The 19,750-nt window shown below is 47.3% G+C and overlaps 1 protein-coding gene and 1 long non-coding RNA gene across 3 annotated transcripts in view; both read right to left on the bottom strand.

The window, feature by feature from the left end:
* EXT1 (exostosin glycosyltransferase 1) overlaps window positions 1–11,603 on the bottom strand; it is a 274,149-nt gene extending 262,546 nt beyond the window's left edge. Inside the window, exon 1 of one of the 2 annotated variants that reach the window (XM_036120269.2) lies at window positions 9,816–11,603. In XM_036120269.2, coding sequence (XP_035976162.1) covers window positions 9,816–10,777 — 962 coding nt within the window. In that variant the 5' untranslated portion in view covers window positions 10,778–11,603. The remainder of the gene's footprint in view (window positions 1–9,815) is intronic. The other variant, XM_036120268.2, reaches the window with a different exon arrangement.
* LOC118553305 (uncharacterized) lies at window positions 3,767–9,806 on the bottom strand. The gene is made up of 2 exons (XR_004925943.2): window positions 6,291–9,806; window positions 3,767–5,991 (listed from the first exon to the last, which is right to left on the bottom strand). It is a non-coding gene; the product is annotated as an uncharacterized LOC118553305 (long non-coding RNA).
* Window positions 11,604–19,750: the final 8,147 nt, after the last annotated feature.

The raw sequence follows: 19,750 nt of genomic DNA, 5'->3' as shown, positions 1-19,750 counted from the left end.
ATCACATGTTCTATTAGAACACATTATTCTGACCCAGACTTTGGAAGAAGAAAAATGGAGCAGGGGGGCGGCTTTTCCAGAAAGGCAGAAGAGGGTATGTGGGGAAAGTAAGGAGGAATGGGGCTCTGCCATGGGGCTGGGGATGGACAGGCACGCAGAACTGGACCAACCCCACCTTGATTATCATGTGAATGAACTATGGGAAGCCTCCAAGGCAAGTTCAGCTAGGGTGGTGGCGTGGTCATACTGTTTTGTCGGTGGTGCTGTGGATGATTTCCACCCATCTGTCAGGGTGCGAGATGTATGTAGCAAGTGTGAAATCCATTTTATACCTCCACCCATCAGTTCCCATTCTGGGCACCCCCAGGATTGTGGGGAAAAAAGCAAAGCAAGCTAAGGTTATATGCTCCAACACGCCTGCCAGGACGACCCCTAAGCAACAATCTTGATGCCCCCTCCCCTCTCCTGGGCACCTCCCTTCTGCAATCCCCAACCTCCATGTGCCATGCCCGGGGCAAGCTGGCCAGCCCTGGCCCAGGGCCACTCTCTCACCTGAGCCCACGGCCAAGTCATTCTGGGTTTTAGTCAATCAGGAGTAGCTCGCGTCATAGGCCCACACCGCAATACCAGGAAACTTTTCATTTCTTGTAACTTTAAAGTCCTGGTATGTGTCATGAAACCCAAGAAATCTGAGTTAGCAACAAACATCAGAAATCCAGTGCTAGCTCAGAGGACACCCCAGGTGTCTAGAGCCCTTGGGGAACTTGCTGAGCTTGGCAGACAAGTTTTCAAATGGAGACCTTATGCTTAGGAGTGGGGAACGATTTTTATTCTAACCATCGGGGTTAAAAAAGTTACAAAATGCATTCCTTGTTCGTCTACTTTCTTGAACAAAGGGCAGGGTCCACAAACGATGGCTCGCGGTCAGCCCTGTACTGTGGCGCAGTTCATCAGATATTTACGGAAGCTCTGGCCGTGATAGGCAAGGCACTAGGCGGTGGGGCGCCGGGCACACCCCCCAAGATGCTGTAGGACACACTCCCGGGCACTGGGCCGGCTGCTCGCAGACTGCAATGCTTCTTTACCTCTTCTGGGCATGACATGTCACCATTTCCTGGCCTACTTCCTCCCATCCAGGTGGCCAGGGATCCCTTCTTCCTAGATCTGTCTGCAGGAGTCCCCTCCTTTCAGATTTACTGCTGCTAATCTACTGTGGGCTGAGAAACCAGATCACCAAACGGGTGAGAACTGTCTACAGCACGGGACGCGATGAGCACTGGGTGTTCTAAGGGACTGAGACATCATGGAACACGACATCTGAAATGAATGGTGTACTCTATGTTGGCTAATTGAATTGAAATTAAAAAAAAAAAATTGTCCCTCTACAGTAAGATTAAATAAATACTAGGGGAGAAGTCCAAGTGCTCCTCAGTCCATGACAGTATTGTTGGTGAGTGTGGGGTCTTCGGGACATCCAGTCCGGCTTGCAGAGACCATCGGGGGTCTGCCGTGGGGAAGAGTACCGGTCCAGCTGCCAGGCCGGGCCCGGTTCAGATCCCAGCCGTGTGCTCTTACGTGAGTCACCTGTAAAGATCCTCTGTCTCAGTTATGCACCTAAAATGCAGCTCTTCCTGCTAGGGTGGACAGAAAGATTGAAGAAGATACTGCCCAAGACCAGGCACACAGAATGCTCTTAAGAAATATTAGCTGCTATTGCTATTATCGTCACCATCAACCAGGCTCTAATATGTCATGCCAACAGGATATGGCTTCATCAGTGCCTGCCACAGCCAACTTCCCCTAACCACAGGCCCCTGTTCCAGGAAGCAACTTCAGGCTGTTCTCTGCAAAAGGATGGCCAACTAAATCAAGAGCGGCAGACTGGTGGGGCAATCTTTTAACTGATGAGACCACCACCATCCCCAAGATGTGTTCTCCTGTGAATGGCTCCCCCCCAGAAGGAGTAACGTTGGCCAGGAAAGTCAATCAGGCTGGGCGCCTCCAGGGCCCCGACAGGAGTGTTCAGAAAAGACTGGGCAGTAGCTGGTAGACACGCACAGGGACAGTGGTGCCAGTCAAGGGAGATATGAAGGCCCAGAGTGGGAAGAAGGGTATTGTGCTGAGTTCTGAGAACCTGTTGGGGCACTTCCAGATCAGTGTTCTGTTCCACGTCTCCTCAAATAAATCCTGTGACTTCAAGTGGCCTGAGTAATTTTCTGCTTTTTGTCACCTGGGGGCCTGCCGAGAAACAGCCCAGGGAGGCTACCGATGAGCTGAGTTCCATTCATACGACAAGTCCCTCCCGATGTCACCCTCCACCGGTGAGGATGCACAAGTCCACTGCAAAAACGGGAAGCTGCGTTCTTAGAGCAGCCAACCAGGGATCATGAAGGATATGGAGTCAGGGAAGTGCCTGACTGCCCCACAGGCCACCCTCTCCCTGCCCCAGGCCACCTGCAAGCTCCAACTTGAAGGCCCCTTGTAGGTCTTTCCACGGCCGACGGACACGAGAGCCCTGCTTCCCTGGCCCCGACCACAATTTCCTGGGGATTAGGCACCAAGGAAGAGAGGAACAGTTATTTCTGTGGCTTGGTTAAGAAGAGCCAAGTTATGAAACTAAGCAAACCACTGTGGTTGACTAGAAGAAAGCAGGAAGACGGTTTTTAATAATAACACCACCCGGTAGAACACATAGGCATTTATAAGGAATGTTCATACGCGCCACCTCATCGCAACCCCTTCAAGACCCTGTGAGGTGAGTGTCAGGATCTCCACTTGCGGATGTGGAAACTGAGGCAGAGGCTAAGCACCTCGTCCAGGAATCTGTGGGGGTCACTTCCTTCCTCGGCCCGGGCTCACAGGCTGTCTTCTAAAGGTTTTCCAAGAAGACTAGAGGGCACACAAAGCGAGGACGTGTATCCCGACACATGGCCCTTACTGCTCAGAGCAATGAGATGCGAAGCAAGCCCTGAACATAACGAAGCATAAACTGCTTGCTGTGCTTCTGGTCTCGCTTCGTCAATCACTTAGACGAGGGCCTCCTTCGCACTTAAGAGTCCAGACCTTAACCGGATGCCCAGAGCTCAAGCGACCTGCCCCAACTCACCTCCCGTGAGCCATGGTGTCAGCAACCACCGGGAAAACAGAACCGGGGCTCTGATGAACATTTGGCTGAGAGAATGACATCTCTGAGGGGTAGGCCTGCAGATTCCAAGGTCCCAGGGAAGGCCGCACCGTGTGAGGAGAAAGAAGGCTGAGGGGGCCTGCTCAAGAAGAGACTCACGGAGGTTTTTGGCTCAGGCAAAAAAAACAAAACTTCAAAGGGAACAGAAGCTGTGGGAGCTTCAAAGACCCCCTGCAGGACCAATTAACACCTACAAATGTTTATCTAAGCAGTCATTTAATGATGGCGACTTCACTAAATGGGTGCTCAGCCTCACCTCAAAAAATAGCTGTTCCTCTCAGAAAGGCTGGGCTGGGGGGAGGGAGGGGGAAAGGGGGTAGGGGAAGTTCTGTGTTGTTCTCTGAGAGACCTAACTCAGGGCAAAGACAAACACCCAATACCCAAGTGAGAGTCATCACAGACTTACTTATAATAATAAAAAAGCAATAAAGAATTATAAGAAGAACACTAAAAAAATCTTATTTATATAGTAACAAAAATGAAAAATAAGAAACAACAAATTTCTTAAGAAAACGTAAATGGTTAAATAAACTATGGTACAAGCTATGGGTTCATAAAAAGAAAACCATGCAGCCATTAAAATCCCATTTTAATATTTTATTTTTTTTAAATCCTGTTTTACTATTTTAATGGGATTTCCCTATTTAGTAGAAGTGGAAAATGTTCTTGGATAATGTTAAGAAAAAAGCAACACGCAAAAATACATTCAAGTCTGACTTCAAACCCGACAGACTAGAACGGGAAGAAAGGTCAAGGGTGTGTGGTTCATGGCTACAGCCCCAGGTCCAATGCCTGTGTGTCTGACACAAACAGGGCACTTAAGGAAAATGTGCTGAATTCCTTATTTACTTACAATTAATTAAGTGATAATTATCATATCTACACAAGGTACTTGGGTATGCAGAGGTAGAATGACATAATCATAAAGGCACAGATGTATGCTGTAACCGGCCAAGGACACTGAAGCTTAATCACAGTGGTTAGTTCTTCTAATAGGGAGTTCTTATCAAGGGGATTAGAGAAAAAATTTATTTTCACATTTGTACCTTCTCTCTTTTCCCAATTTTTCACAAAGGCACGGTCTAACTTTTATAATTTTCTAATCACTATTTTGCCTTGGGGAGCTGGAAGATCTGGGAGCAGTGGGGTAAGGTGAGTTCTAGAAACCTGGCCCATTCTGTCAGAAATGGAATCTTCCATTAGGTTTCCCATTTCTACCGGAACATGCTGTTTACCTGTTTACCTAGGGCAACCTTCACTCCTGTCCTGTCTCACAGTTCACTTGCAACGAGAGGGGGGAAACCCTGCTCACGATCACGTGATCAGTGAGGGCAAAGTTCACACACAGTCCTTTTCCTTGCTTAGAAGAGCTCTAGGAGAGAACTAAAAGCAGAATTTGCACAAAGTTATAATGGGAAGAATTTAAGGAGTTCAATGCTTAAATGTCAAAATTAGGGGCCACTGTGATCACATCTCTGAGCCAGATTTTTTTCTTGGGAAACATGTTATTTAAAAAGCAGTAGAAAAAAAAAGATGATATACAAACACCTGAAACACACTAAACTCACTAATAACGTAAGAACAGGTGGAAATTTCATTCAATTCTTTAAGGCAGTAACATTTCGTAGAGGGAAAAAGAATGGACTCGGGAATCCAAGCGCCCCCGTTAGAACGCCACCATTTATTCACCAGCTATGTGACTCTGGCCTCCTTCCTTTACCCTCTCCAGGCCTGCACTCTAACCTGTAAAATGGGGATTTAACCCACCTCACGCTGTTGTTGAAAGGCTGAGATGAGCTAATAAAGGTAAATGCAAATCACAGGCACTCAACAGATCTTCCACTTTTGAGGGAGTCCCTGTTCAGTCCACAAACTTGGTCACAAGCGGAAGAGTTTCTAAGTAAAAGCCATCAGTCATTGAGCTCAGGGCAACACGAGCCCGCTGTCCGCGTCTGAACACGGAACGTGCTCAGGAGACTGCCGAAGCCAGCGACCACCTAGCCTCACCTGGTTCACTCTCGGGGCAGCGGCAGGCCTCAGTGAGAACGAGAGAACTGGATGAAAAGGCTGGGCTTGTGGCCTCAGTTCAGCCACTTCCAAAGCTGTGCCCCCTTAGACACACCACCTCGCCACAGCTGGTCTCAGTCTACACACCTGTCAAATGGCCTATCTTTCTTTTTAAACTGTGCTTGTATGGTTTATTTTAGAAATGCTTTTGTGCTATCATACAACTGTAGGGGGAGAGGCACTCATATTTTACATTTAAAACCTAAGAAGCACAATTTCCACCTTTCATTTTAGAGGAGGAAAACATTCACCTTAAGGTTCACTGCTGGATCATGAACTTGCTCAAGGAGTCTGTTAATATAGTTTGGGATGGTGGGAAATACACAAATAATCATTTACAATTATTACTTGGGCACATTTTCTTTTTCTATGAACATATCTGTATTCAACTTATCATTCGGTTAATTCATAGTCTAGTCCCTAAATCCCTTAGGGCCAAACTGAAAGGTCCAAAAACCTCCTACTTTGACTAAACAGCTCCAGGGACCAACACCTTCGTTAGCAATGAAAAGCAGAAGGTAGGCCCTAGAGCAAGAATTTGAAAGTCTGAGGATGTGGCTGTGTACCAGTCCCTTAAATTCTATGACAAATGGTGCACGTATGTCATTTTTGGTTGTTTTTTTTTTTCTTTCCAAGTTTGTCCAAGGTCTTCCTCAGCTCCCCAAAGGATTCCAAGAGAAATCCCCCAAGAAACAGCATCAGTAAGGATCTCCTAGCCGCTGGAGAGCTTTCAAGTGTATCTGCAATTGAAGATGGAACACTGTATGTCAAGAGGGAAAATTCAGAAGGCCTGCATCCTAGGGCTACCCACCCCTGCCACTAACCAGTTTTTTAACCTTAAGCAAGTCCCTCAAACATTCTATCCCTCCGTTTCCACATCTGTAAAATGAAGATCCTGGAAGCTGGATGATCACTTAGCTTCAGGACTCTTAAAAATACCAAGATTGTGAGGCAGAGTTTCAGCAAACACAGGAAAAGACATCAAAAAGGCCTGCACAAAATCCTGCCTGTTCCCAAAAGAGCTGCTTAAAATACTCACCACTGCCTTCCTTGGAGGGGTCAAAGATAGAAGCCACCTCTCATTTCCTTCTCTTTCTTCTATTTCAGAAAGCCAAATTTGAAGCTTCGCAATAATGCCCCTTGAAGGGATTTGAACTATGAGGTTCATGCAAAAAAAAATATAGTAGTTCTGTAAGGATGCATAAGAAGCTCAAAGGAGTCAAACAGAATTTCTCTAAAGCCTCATTCCAAATCATGTAATCACTGCAGCAACTTATTTTAGCCAGTCTCACCTACATCTGTTAATATGTGCAACTGATGAAAATTAATTATGGGTGTCATGAAAATGGATGTTTTAATATAATCCTGGAAGTCTGGCTCAAAACTATTGCTGTTACAAGAGAAAAGTATTTCCCCTCACACCGTGCAGCTCTTTTATACTTTCAGTAATAAATGTCTGATTTTCACAAAAGTGCAGGTGAGATGGAAGTCCTCAACCACTTAGCACGACTTCCTCATCATCACATAAGGCTAAATTTCACTACGGGCAACTGTTTTTCTTTTCTGTTGGTACACCTGTGTATATCCTCTAGGACCCTAACTAGGCTGTGGTACCATGAATCGTCAACCTAATCATCAGACCTCGTAAGGCCAAAGCAAACTTATATTGTGGGCTGCTGGTGGCAGCAAATTAAACTGAAGGCTTTTCATAGGCACCTGCTAATGAAGAGAAGTGGACGAAAACTGACCGTGTTTTTACAAGCCATTACCAAATGGATGCGTACAGCGCCCCTAAAGGACTCGAAAACCCATTCCACAAAAGGATAAACTAACATCTGAGGTAACAAGTCAAAAGTCTCACGATGAGTCAAGTATGACAAGTCAGACTTACATGACCTGTACAGACCTAACTTCAATAGCACTTCCTTCTCTAAGACCCTAAGAGAGAGATTAGCACCAGACTGGAGTTCTGCATCTCACGTACTCGAGACTCACTTCCAGAACACAGCAAACAGGGTGGAAAGGAGTTGTTGGTTCTGAACAGAGCACGCAGTTGCTCACTACACATGAGCATTGTCACTGTGTTTCCAGGCTCAGTCTTCATCTTCATGTGCTTCAAAGTCAACAGTAAAAGGCAATCATGTTTGCAAGTACCGTTTCTCAATGATCACAGGTTCTGATAACTCAAGGAGAGGAATGAGTTAAAACTCCAGGTAGACCAGGCTAATGAACATGAACATTCTACAGCACCATCCCATCCCACTGAACAAGGTTAGAGCTGGAAAGTGCGCAAAAGGGGAACATGAAAAACATCCAGAAGTGACTCTGCTGGAGAAATCCCTGCTCGGGAGAAAGCGCAAACTTGGCTTTCCTAACTAAATGCCACTTTCCAGATGAGACCCAATCCGGAGGGCCGGACCCCTTGTGGTCTTTAAACCCAAAACAAGAGCGTGGGTGTCAGATTTCCTGGCCCAATCCCAAAGAGGTCAAAAATTAGTTAGATTTAATTGGCAAAAATTAGAGGTTCTACAAAACCAGCCCCTCCTTCCTTCATTGCCAAGCTCTAGGAAAAGCTTCAGCAGGGAATGTGGAGATAAAATATTTATTTGGGGAATAAGAAGGTAAAAAAAGATGATTGTCTTATGGGATCGAGAGTGTTTCCCAAATAAATGTATCATTCAGATTTCCTAAGCTGAGAACTCAGCTCCAGCTCCTTTAGAAGAATGAGGACCACCACGATCCTTCCACAAAATTCGGTGAGACTGCTTTAGAAGACACCAAAAGGTTAGACTTCATCTGGAGTTACTCCAGCATAAACCAGACAAAGGAATTCCTGAAAGGCTATAAGCATTTTTTTCTTACAAGCACCCACAGGAATAGGTCAATGTAAATGTCGTGTAAACAAAGCAGTTTATTACTAACCACAGTTTGTTTCTCTTGTGAGAAAATTTTAATCCATTGCAACTGCACCCAACATTCACACGTAACTACCCCCCGAAGAAGAGTAAAATATGGATTCATAATTGACCCTAGCCTCGGGTTTTCTTATGCTTGGAAGGCAAGGGGTGTTGGGGGTTGGGGAATCCGAGGGTTTGATACTTTCTCCTTCGGTGTCTGTGATCCAGTATAGGGGGACTTTAACTTCCCTTCCAATCACTCCTACAGAGGCCCGAGTGTCTGAGGAAATCCACAGACAACAATCAAACCTTTCATTTTCAGGGTTGCCTTCCCACTATAGCCCTTCCTGTGCCAATCAGGTTTGCGAAGCGTTTCCCCTATTCTGCATTTCATGAATCAATTGCAAAATCTGCCAACCTCTGCCAGTTCCTCTTGTACTCAGCTGAGAGGTTCCCCCTTCCCTCCCTGGGTAGCACAAGGCTGCTCTGGTTTTTAACTGGCGTAACGTGGAAATGCACTGTAGGAGCTCACTAACTCTTTCACAGCCAGCTACAAGTGAGAGTCTGGGGCTCCGACCCCATCTATTCGGAAACTGACCCGCCAAGCTCAGGTTAAAGCAAATTTGTAGAAACTAGCTTTGACCCCAAATCCTGTGTGTCAGTGACTGTCATTGGAGGGAAAAGGAAGAGAAAGAAAGGCTACAAAGTATCCGACTCAGTTACTTAGCAACTGGACAAAACTAGCCTCACTACAGAGGGTAAGGAGGCATCTCACGCCCATTCAAAGAGTAACAGTCTCCAATTGACATGCAAATAATAAAGACAAAAAGGAAAGGGAAATCTAAATTAGCAACTGGAGTTTACAGCAAGTGGGGCTGGGGCCCAGATTTTAAAAACAGCTTCTCCCTAGGAAGGAGATAGGATACAAACATACAAACACATATACATGAATGAATGAATGGGTGAATGAATGAGTGAGTGAGTGAGTGAGTGAGTGAATGAATGAATAAATGAATGGAAGAAAGATCACAGGCCCGGATCAGCTTAAGGTCTCCCTTCGCAAAAGTCAATGCCATGGAAGGTAGGGAGAAGCCAGGCACAGAAAGTTCAGTAGCGTAAATTAAAACACTTCCACCACTAACGTAAATTTAAGGTGTACAGAAATCTGACAACTGGAGGCTGCGAAATTCCCGGGAAAGCAGTACCCCTGCTCGTGAGAAAAGCAAATAAAGCATCAATCTTGGAGGGGGGTGGGGAGGTCTCCAGACTGTGGGTGGATTCAGAGCCTCTTCGGGGTCCCTAGACCTCCTCACGGACACCCTCCCTCACCCACTGGTGGAGCACGGTTTCCAAACTTGGCTCAAACCCACGCCTTTCACAGAAGACACATGGCCCTGAAGGATTTCCAAGCCAGAGGGAGACACGGTCGCCTACTTGGCCCAGGAAAGTGCTCCGGGCTTCTCCGTTTGCCCAAGGAGCTCAAGCTCTCGGTCCCCAGCCCCTAGCCACGGGCCTGAACCAGGCTGCTCGGTCCCAGGCTCCCTCCAAGCCGGAGGGGAAGAGGCCGGAGGGCCCCTCTGCCCCACCCCATCCCCCAACCTCACACCTGGCTGAGGTGGGCAGGGCCCCTGGCGGACCGGCAGAGGCCTGACAGCCGAGCCACTTACTTCTCATACTCGGTGTTGTCTCTGTCACAGCGAGAATCCTTGTGCTTTTGCCAGTCTTTGCCGTGCTTGCAGGTGGTGAGTAGCACCACGTCCTCTCCGTTATGGACGTGATATAAGGCATTCCTGGTGTCCGACCCTATCCCTGTCAGGTACCTCTTCCCCTTGAATACCAGCATATACTTCCTGAGAGGAGGGATGGTGTTAAACTTCAAAAAGCCCCTCTCCCCTCCTGTCCTCGGATGATCCTTAGAGAAGAGGGGAATGGAAACATCAAAGTTGGGTCGGAAGTTTTCAGTGCTGGTGCTGGCTTTGGCCAGCATCGCCTGGCCGATGTCAAACCCCACGTCCTCGGTGTAGTCAGGCCAAGTGCCGGAATATAAATTAAAAATTAAATGGTTCCTACCATTGTTCCACAAGTGGAGACTCTGCACTTTGGATCTCAAATTGTGCACATACTGAGGTGACAACTGGTCTCTGTCTAAAGTATCCAGACTCAGGACAAAGAGGCACGCCTGGCTGGGGTCCGAGGTGTAGAACCTGGAGCCCTCGATGGCCGCTAGAATGTTTTGGTAACTTTCGGCGATTTTCTCCCCTTTTTGCTGCGGGTACACGTAGACTTTGAAGCCGTTTTTCTTGCAAAGGGTGAAATCGAAGCAGGACTCCATGCGGCACTTCTTGCCTTTGTAGATGCTCGAGTTGGCGTCTCGCTTCTGCCGGGGGGATATGTGCACGCTGGAATCCTCGTTTTCCAATTGATCCCAAGGAACGAAGGGGCGCAGAGCGTCCGGGAAGCGGGGCCAGAAATGATCCGGACTCGGGTGGTGCAAGCCATTCCGACCGCTGTGCTCTTCTCTCCGGCTGTGGCTCCTTGATGCCCTAAACTGCAAGCCTCCGAAATAAAACAAAAGGGCGAGACAAGAGCCAGCTGAGAGCAGGATGAAATAGCGTTTTTTGGCCTGCATGTGTCCTGCCTGGGTCAAGAGGGTTGTAAATAAACACGAGGATCACCCAAGTTTCCCAATCAACACTTTCAGCTCCAGTCCGCCATCTTCCCGCCTGTAAAGACTTCAAACTCTCCGCTCCCACCTTCTCTGGATGCCTTTCCCCAAGCCGTGGACTGATCCAGCGCATGTGGGCGATTTCTTTAACTTTCTCCCCTTCGGTCTTTCATCTTTGGCTTGCACAATGGACGGGAGAAAGCGGGGCTGAATATTTCTCACCCAGGGCGGGCGAGCAGCGGACTGTAATTTTCTTGCATGCAACAAGACGGAGGAAAAGAAAGAGAGGGGGAAAAAAAAGCTCCCGATGCCCAATCAATGGCAAGGCGAAGTGATTTCCTTGCCTCTCGGATTCCTCTCGGCAGCGTGGAAAACGAGCCCCGGGAAAGCAACTTCAACTCATCCACACTCCCGTGCAGAGCACTCCGGTTCCAACAAGTCAGCCGATCCCCGGGTTCAGCCGGCTAGTGCATCTTGCAGCTGGGGCGCCGTAACCTCACAAATCCCTGCATCTCTCTTTATTCCCTTCTGCAGCGGCTCCAAGACTCCGGCGGTGTTTACTCCTGCGCTCGCGGGGCCGGCCCCCGGGACGCGCGGCGGCCCGGCTGGAGGCGGCGGCGGCGGCGCTGGGTGACGGCGGCGGCGCGTCCTCCCCGCGGGCAGTGCCGGCCCCGAGCGGCGCTTCGCAGGCCCCCGCGCGATCGCCGCCGACCGCCGCGTTCGGTCGCCGAATGTTACCCGGTTCTGAATGTTACACTTACACATTCCATTCCCGACACGACAGCGCTGACCTCATCCATCCACGCAGCCCGCGCTGCCATTGGCCGAGCGTCACGTCCGGGGGGGGCGGTGCTTCCGCTGCGCCCATTCATAACCCCCGGCCGCCGGCCGAGGCGCCGGCGCGGCGCGGGGGCGCGGGGGGCGCGGGGACCCCGGGGCGCCTCGGCCGCGGTCGGCGGGCGGAGCGCGGGGCGGCCAGGTGCGAGCCCCGCGGCCCAGAGGTTCGGCCGGACCGGGACCCGGGCCCGGGCCTGGGCCGCACCGCCTACCGTCGCTGCGCCGGGAGCCAGCGCCGCCCAGAGGCGCCCGCGGGAGCAGCGACCGGCCGGCGCTCCCAGGGCGCCCCCGAGAATCCGGTCTCCTCGGCTGCCTGCCGGGAACGCCTCCCCGAGCAGGCGGCAGGGAGTGTGCGGGTTCCTGGGGAAAGATGCTCGAAAATGGAGCGGTGTGGCGAGCCCGAGGGGTGGGGGAGAAAAGACTTCATAGAATGTGACCGCCGACCAGAAGGAAGCCTCTCCCCGCCCACCTTGGACCCTCTGAGGACCAGTATTTTAATTTCCTACCAAGCGTTTAAATAGGTCCTTTATTCCCTACAAAGCCCAGCTTTGCTTTTTCTGCCCCCAAGCACACGCCCAATCCCCCCCCCAATAAAGAGGAAATATTACAATCAAGAGGAATCGTTGCAATTCTTCGTGTCTCTGTGCTGACAGAAGACATCTATTCTAAATCCTCATTATCTACGTGCACATCCTTTCCTGGCTTCCTGAAGTCCCTTCGTCTATTCTGTAGAAAGCTTCCAAGAGATCCAATCACCGCGGGGGGGGGGGGGGCGGTTTTCTAATGACTGGAGAGAAACAGGTTAATTTAAGCTGGTCCCAGTCCCTAAAGTGATGTTCTTCTCTTTTTGTAGTGGTGGGGTGGTGGTTTCTAAGGAGATGTCTCTTAGGAATGGATGACTGGTAGAACTGCCAACTGTCCCAGCTGTAGAAGGGAAACTTGAGGCAGGAAATGACCTTATTTCCAGTTAGTGCTAGATGGTTGGTCCTTCTGGCAACTGCCCTCCCACACTGCAGCCCCAAGCGCCAGCTACCCCCAGGGAACTTCATTAGACAGCTCCGATAAAGACCTGCAGTCTCCCTAAAGGTGTCCTCCAGGCCCACAGAGATGTGCCAGCTCCCAAACAACATTTCTGGTCGAAGTCAAGCTCCCCGGCCTCAGAGCCTCAATTTTGCTTTACAGAGGACATCTCCCACCCTCTTCCCCAGCTGAAGTCCACAGAGTCTGGCCAGGCCGGACAAACAGTTGCCTAGGGCTGCAAGCTGTTTAGTGATTGTTTATTATGGGAGTGACTGAGAGCTAGGGACAGACACTTCCCGGCTTCCCTCAGGCTGCAAAAAACTCCAGCAGGGCGTGGACGAAGGGCATGGTTATAACAAGGCAGGGGGAAATGATCCAGTGGAAAATTTTAGACATTTGTTGTTCCAGATCTGTTTTAATAAAGGGGGGAAGGGGTATGGGTGGGACATTACTGTACATTCCTGAAGCCTCTCCCTATTTCTGAACTGCCAAAGATGAGGTAGCTTTTCCAGATTTGATTTGTACCCCCTGCACAATTTGGAGAGGCCTGGGACAGAAATGAGGTTTCAGTCGTCTTCCAAATATGATGACAATGATGCAGATAAATGCAGTGATTGAAACCACATGTGACCCTGGGCTCTCCCCAGCCTGGGGTTGCTGAGAGCAGCCATCCAAGGCAGGGATTCTTCTGTTGAGATCAGGATGCAGATTATCTGGGTTCTATGGGAAGCTGGGCATGTGGGGATGTTAGGCCCTCTACATCCTATCAGTTGTCCTATGTGACCTTAGGGGGAGCCAGCTACCATACTTACTCTTTCGCATTCTCTTCCTGCTTTGGCACATGCTTCTTGCCTTGCCTAACCATTGCTCATTCATTCCCTCATCCCATGTCCCAGGGTTACCCGGCCCTACTGTCCGTTTCATAGCGGTGCACACTGTGAGAAATGTTTTGGTACTGAGAACACTTGGACTCAGATCCCAAACTCAGATCCCACATGCCTTGGGCATGTGGCCTAATCTCACTGAACCTCAGCTTCTCATTTAAAAAGTCAGAATAATTAACACTTTTTTTTTTTTGCCAGCCTCTTTGAATTTGTAAACTGTAAATTGTCCCACATGTGTAAGATTTTTTTGCCTAAGTTCCACATTTCAAAATCCAACGGAAATCTAAAGTAGCCCCTACAACGGCATCATCATGACATCTCCCTCTGTTTTATTTTCTTCCTAGCCCTTTTTACTAGCTGAAATCTTTTATTTGTTCACTTGTTTACTGTCTGTATTTCTTCACTGTAGAGGCTCCCTGAGAGCAGGGGCCCTGTCCGTCTCACTCTTGAACCCCCAAAGCCTAGGGTAGCTCCTGGCACTTAGGTGGAGCTCAACCACTGATCTGAATGACGAATGAATTACTAAAATTCAACTTCACCACAGCACTTGAGCATGCTTGAAAAGAACCCCCCCACACACCCCCACGGCAGGACTGAGTCTCTTGTTCAAGGTAGAAATATTACTAACCAGGAATATCTTAACAGAGGTTATCACCAATCAAAGCATCATAAATCCTCCAAGACTGTATATCAGATCGTGTAATGCTTATGGTAAAAGTCCTTAAGGCATCCCTGTCTCTCTTAGAATAAGAACCAAAGCCCTCACAATGACCTGTAAGATCCTTCAGGATCTTCCCTGTCTTCCTTCTCCTTCCTGGATACCTCTCACCTCCTGCCAATTTCCTGCCAATAACTCTCCCTCCATTCCAATCTACTCTTTCTCCCCCAGGCAGGTTGGTTTCCATACTGTTTCTCGTGTGTACCAAACATGTCGCTGCCTCAAGGCCTTTGCACATCCTCATCTCTGCCAGCATGCCCCCAGTATCCACAGGACACACCCCCTCACTTCTTTTAAGTCTCTTTTCAAATGCCGTTACTGCTGAGGCCACCTTTGACCTCCCTAAATAAAACAGCAATCCCTCCCCCATTTTCCCACCCCCTCACCCTGCTTTATTTTTTTTCCTTAACAGTAATCAACATCCACCATACTATATATCGATTGCTAATTTATCATTTATCTGTTGTAAATGAGCTCCATGAGGCAAGGATGTGGTCTTTTTATTATCTGCTATATCCCCAGCACCCACAACAGTGCCCATCACTAAATAAGTATGTGTTGAACTAATTAATTAATTTGATCCCATTGCCTATAGGGCAAATAGAGAATGTTCAAGGCTAGAATTCTATTATCACACACACACACACGGACGAGTGCACGTGTACACACACATACCTCCAAAGCTATCCCAGTGCTCAAGTCTTGCTTAATCTCCTTTTCCAAGAATAATTCTTTCCCACAGCCGACTAAAGATCTGAAAATAGCATGGCACCCAAGAAATCCAGGAGATGTGGATTCTCATCTTGGCTTTGCCACTTGCTCTATAACCTTGAACAAGTCCCTACACTTCCCTAAGCTTTGGATTCTCCTTGGTAAAATCAGGAGTAACTGTAATATATATCATGCTCAATTCACTGGACCACTGTGAGAATCAAATGAGGACAAATGGATAATGTATGAGAAAGCCCTTTGCAGTCCACAATGCACATAGCAAATGTGGGGTCTGGTCATCACACTCTTGGACAAATATGGATACAAGATCATGTTTGCAAGTTGACAGCATTAAATAACATGAACTATCACCCACCAAACTGGAAACAACCGTTTCCAGATGCTTTATAGACTCTGGAATGGTCACTGACTGTTGTAAGCAAACAGGAAAAGGGAAGAAGGAAAACCCACCAATGGACAAAAAGCAAAGAAGACTTTTTTTTTAGTATATAAAGCACCAAAGACACAAATGCTTTTCAAGGGCCTATAATTATATTTGCTATCAGAGAATATCATTGACTCCAAAATGGGAAAACAAACTAAAATATTGAAATTAATACATGTTTAAATTCTCTTAAATGTAACTTTAGGCAATCCAATCTTCATAAAGTCATACACTCTATTTTTTTTTTTTTTTCATTTGATGTCGGCACATTTTCATGTTTTGGTGATGTGCAATGGGGTCTCTGATAGTAAGTATTCCTGGCTCCTAAAAAGGCTGGAAACCCTGTTGGGTATATGCTGATTGGTTGCAGAAGGTGAGAAAAGACAAGGAGGACAAAAAGATTTGGGGCATCATGGAGGAGTGGAGAGATTCCCAACCAGGAAACAGGTGCCGGAACTTGGGGAAACCTGAAGCATACTGTTTCTGAATACCAGACTTTGAGGGTTCCATCTGGAAAACACAGGGTAAGACTTTGTGATACCTTTCCACCTGAAACAGTCAGAGATGCCCTGTATAGACCAATATACAGTGTCTCTGCGATCCTCACAAGGTCCCCAGCACACAGAGTACTATCCTTTTCCTTAGTCACAAATGAGAAAACAAAAGCTCAATCTTGGGAAGGGACTCCTGGCAATTCATTCATTCATTCATTGAACAAATATTTTTTTGAGCATCTATTCTGCATAAGGCATGGTGCCAGACACTGAGGGTATTTGTCTATAGTCCTTTGTCATTTATAAAACACTTTCATGAGACGAATTTTCCTCGAGCATCATGAGCACCCCATGGATTAGAAAGAGAATATGATCTCGGTTTTACTAATGAGAAAGGAACTACATAAGGCTCTAGTTCAGTCTTCCTTAGCCTGGGCACGGCTAACACTGTGCTCAGCATAATTCTTTGTTGCAGGGGGCTGGCCTGTGCACTGTAGGATGTTTAGCCACATCCCTGGCTTCTACCCATCAGGTGCCAACAGCATGCCCCACTCCCACCTGCATCTCCAGTTGACACCAAAAGCATCTCTAGACATTGCTAAATGCCCATAGGAGGCAAGATCACCTAATCTAGTTAAATGACTTACCCAAGGTCAGTTGATTTTCAAGTCGAGAATTTAGAATTTGACTTTCATCTTCTGACTCCCTCCCTGGGCTTTGCCACAACACTGCAGCTTCCTTTAGAGAATTTAATTTATCTCCCTTCTTCAAGACAGCCTGATCAAAAAAATCTCATAGACATGAATTTAAGAAACTTTTATTGAGAACTTCGTATGTGCAAGGCATGCTTCTAGACACTTGGGATCCAGGGGATAAAAGTAGATAAGGTATCTGCTCTCATTCTAATGGGGGAGATAATAAAATAGCAAATAAATAAATAGGCAAGATAATTTCAGACAGCTCTAATCAAAGGATTATGGCATAGAGTGGGATGAGGAAGGGCAGGGAGGCACACGTCCAATAGGTGGCTAGGGCAAGTCTCTCTGAGGGGCTAACATTTCAGCTGCTGTCTCAATGATGAGGCCAGAGCCCCAGGAATGGTGTGCCAGGTAAAGGGGCTGGCAAGTACATAGATCTGGAGACAGAAGTGAGTTTGAAAAATTAGAGGTGGTTTTCAAACCTCAGCAGTCATCAGAATCACCAGATGGGTTGGTTAAAACACAGATGGCTGGGGACCACCCCCAGAGTTTCTGATTCGGTAGATCTGCGGTGTGACCCAAGAATTTGTATTCCCAACAGCTTCCCAGGTGCAGATCCAAGGACCACACTTTGAGAATCACTGAGTTAGAGCCATCAGCAGAAAGGGCTACCGTTTCTGGGGTGTGTTGAGTGCAGGGGAAAGGATCAGGAGACGAGATCAAAGAAGCTGCAGAAAACCGAGCATGCCTTGGCCCTGCAGGGGGGTGAAGTGTTGGGATTTTATTTTCTGTGGGGTGAGTAGGCCTTGGAGGATTTGAAGCAGGGGGAGAATATGATGTGATTTCTGTTTTTCACAGCTCCCTCTAGCTGACAGGAAGGCGAAAGTGGAAGCAGGGAGTCAAGTTGATGGGTCTAGTACATATTTTTGAAAATCTTTATTCCTTGCGGTAACAACTACTGTAAGCCAGGATAGCGAGCCCGGAAGGGAAGAAGAAACTATGACCGAGTCAAGCCTATAATTCCTAGTCACTGGACTACGCCAGATAGGCAAGATAGCTTGCCTTAGTATTTATCAAAATAGCACAGTTAAATTGAGAATTCTCTTTATGTTGTTAACTCCAGTGCTCAGTATGCTGATATTCTCTCTCTATGATGTTAACTTCAGTGCTTGATATAGTCCAACCCGTAGATATTTATATTCAGCTGTGCCTTTTGTATGTGTTTAACAACTTGGAACTAACTGCTCTTCCCAGCGATAGGACATCCTCTTGTTGGTGAATGTTTTCCGAGGGACAAAGAGTGACCAAGACGTTGCCCTTAGGGAAGTTGGGATGCCATCCTAGAAGTCTAATAAAAGTTTTACTGACCCCTGGTGGAAGACACAGACACTCGGCCCTGCCGGCTGGTCGTGGTAGTTTCTGGTTCCTTCAAAGACTTTGATCCCTTTAGCTGTGCATTTGCCACACAGCCCCTGCCCTCTACAGACTCAAACTTCAGGGGGAGAAGCAGACATGGACAGCAATGATCGTAATAAAATGGCCCCGCGGTGTCATTAACTAGAGGAGGAAGTGGCTACATTTGTGTGGGTTCCTATTAACTGTGTGTGGATCCGTTTATAGATGAGTAACTGAGCGAAAATGAGAGATGGAAATGTCAACCACGGAAGGTGATGAAATCAGGAAGTCACCCACGATTCCTGCCAATTTTTCCCATTAGACTGTAACGCGTTTTATTACGCAATAGTCTGTCAATGCTCCCTTGACTCCTTTCTTTTTCTTTTTTAACTTCTGATACTCAGTAGAATCAAGTTTGTCTTACGTTCTGTCAGCAGAATTTTTTTTTTTATCATCTGGCGCTTCTAGTTTACTATGGTACAATAATTACTGATGCTCACAATGATAACCGTGAGACCCTGTAGGATCTTAAGGTAACTGCCAACTCGCTGGAGGGAGGTTAAATCATGTCCAGTCCTATTTCAGTGTTTGAAGTGCATTTCATGATTGTCAAAAATCATTTAAAGTTGGTGATCCATGTATAGCATATGGGGTAACTTGTTATTAGCATGGTGAGAAGATGAACTCTAGAGGTAGTTGTCTGAATGGCTGGTGCCTTGCAGACTCCAAGCTTGTCTGATCAAATTTCTTCTATATCTATGAACCCCAGATTCTTGAGGTCTTAAGGGGAAGTCTCCAGGTCACTTTCAGGGAGACTGTTGCCTTCCTAAATAAGTAAAAATGCGTAAATATGTCTACAGAAGTCTGCATGACTGGGGATTCCTTCTGAAAACTTGCAGTCTGAACAAACAAAACCATTCCTCTAATTATAAACTCTACACAACTTTAGGTCCACCCTGAGACATCAACTTCCCAGCAATTCTGCCTCAACTTCTGTCTCTTTACACTGCTGTATTCTTCATTTCCCAGAGACTGATCGCACTGTGGAAGTGCAGATAGCTCAGGAACTATCAGAAAAAGGTATGAAGAAGACTAGTATTGAAATATATTTTGATATATTTATATGTAAGCTTTGTCTCTCTGAAAATCTGAATATTTAAATGTCACAAAAGCAGACTAAAAATATACATTCTGGCTTTGAGTAAGCCTTGAGAAGGGAATTGCCCACAGAAGCATAATTCACGATTTCTCTAATTATTCTCCCCTCCTGGGGATTTTAGCCTGGGTTAGCCTACCTTAGCCGCTGGCCCAGTAATTCCTTATCACGTGGGAAAAATGCAGACTTTAGTCCCATTTAAGCCTGGAGAAGCCTGGTTCCTTTCTTGTTCTTTTAGTCCTGTGGGGACTTGTTGCTAATGGGAACCCCCAGCCGAAGACTGCTCCAGGCGCATTGCAGACGGGCCTCACTGCTTTGTAAAACTTCTCTCCCCGCTACCTCTTGTCCACCACCCCACCCCCAGCAACTTCTCCATCTAAGCTCAAATCTGACCTGTCACCCCCCTTGGCTTGTCTGCTCTTGGAACTCCTTGCAACAGGAACTGCCAATTGTTATAAATTACATACTGCTTTGACAAGGAGAATGTTAATCCCTTGGAGTCTAAGAAGAGACCACCAAACCTGTTTTTGAGGGTGAGGTCATCACATCAATTGGAGGTGGTGGGACACTCAACTGCAG

This window comes from Halichoerus grypus, chromosome 5 (genome assembly GCF_964656455.1).
Source record: "Halichoerus grypus chromosome 5, mHalGry1.hap1.1, whole genome shotgun sequence".
Classification (NCBI taxonomy): domain Eukaryota; kingdom Metazoa; phylum Chordata; class Mammalia; order Carnivora; family Phocidae; genus Halichoerus; species Halichoerus grypus.
This window is presented reverse-complemented; position numbering and strand designations above follow the sequence as displayed.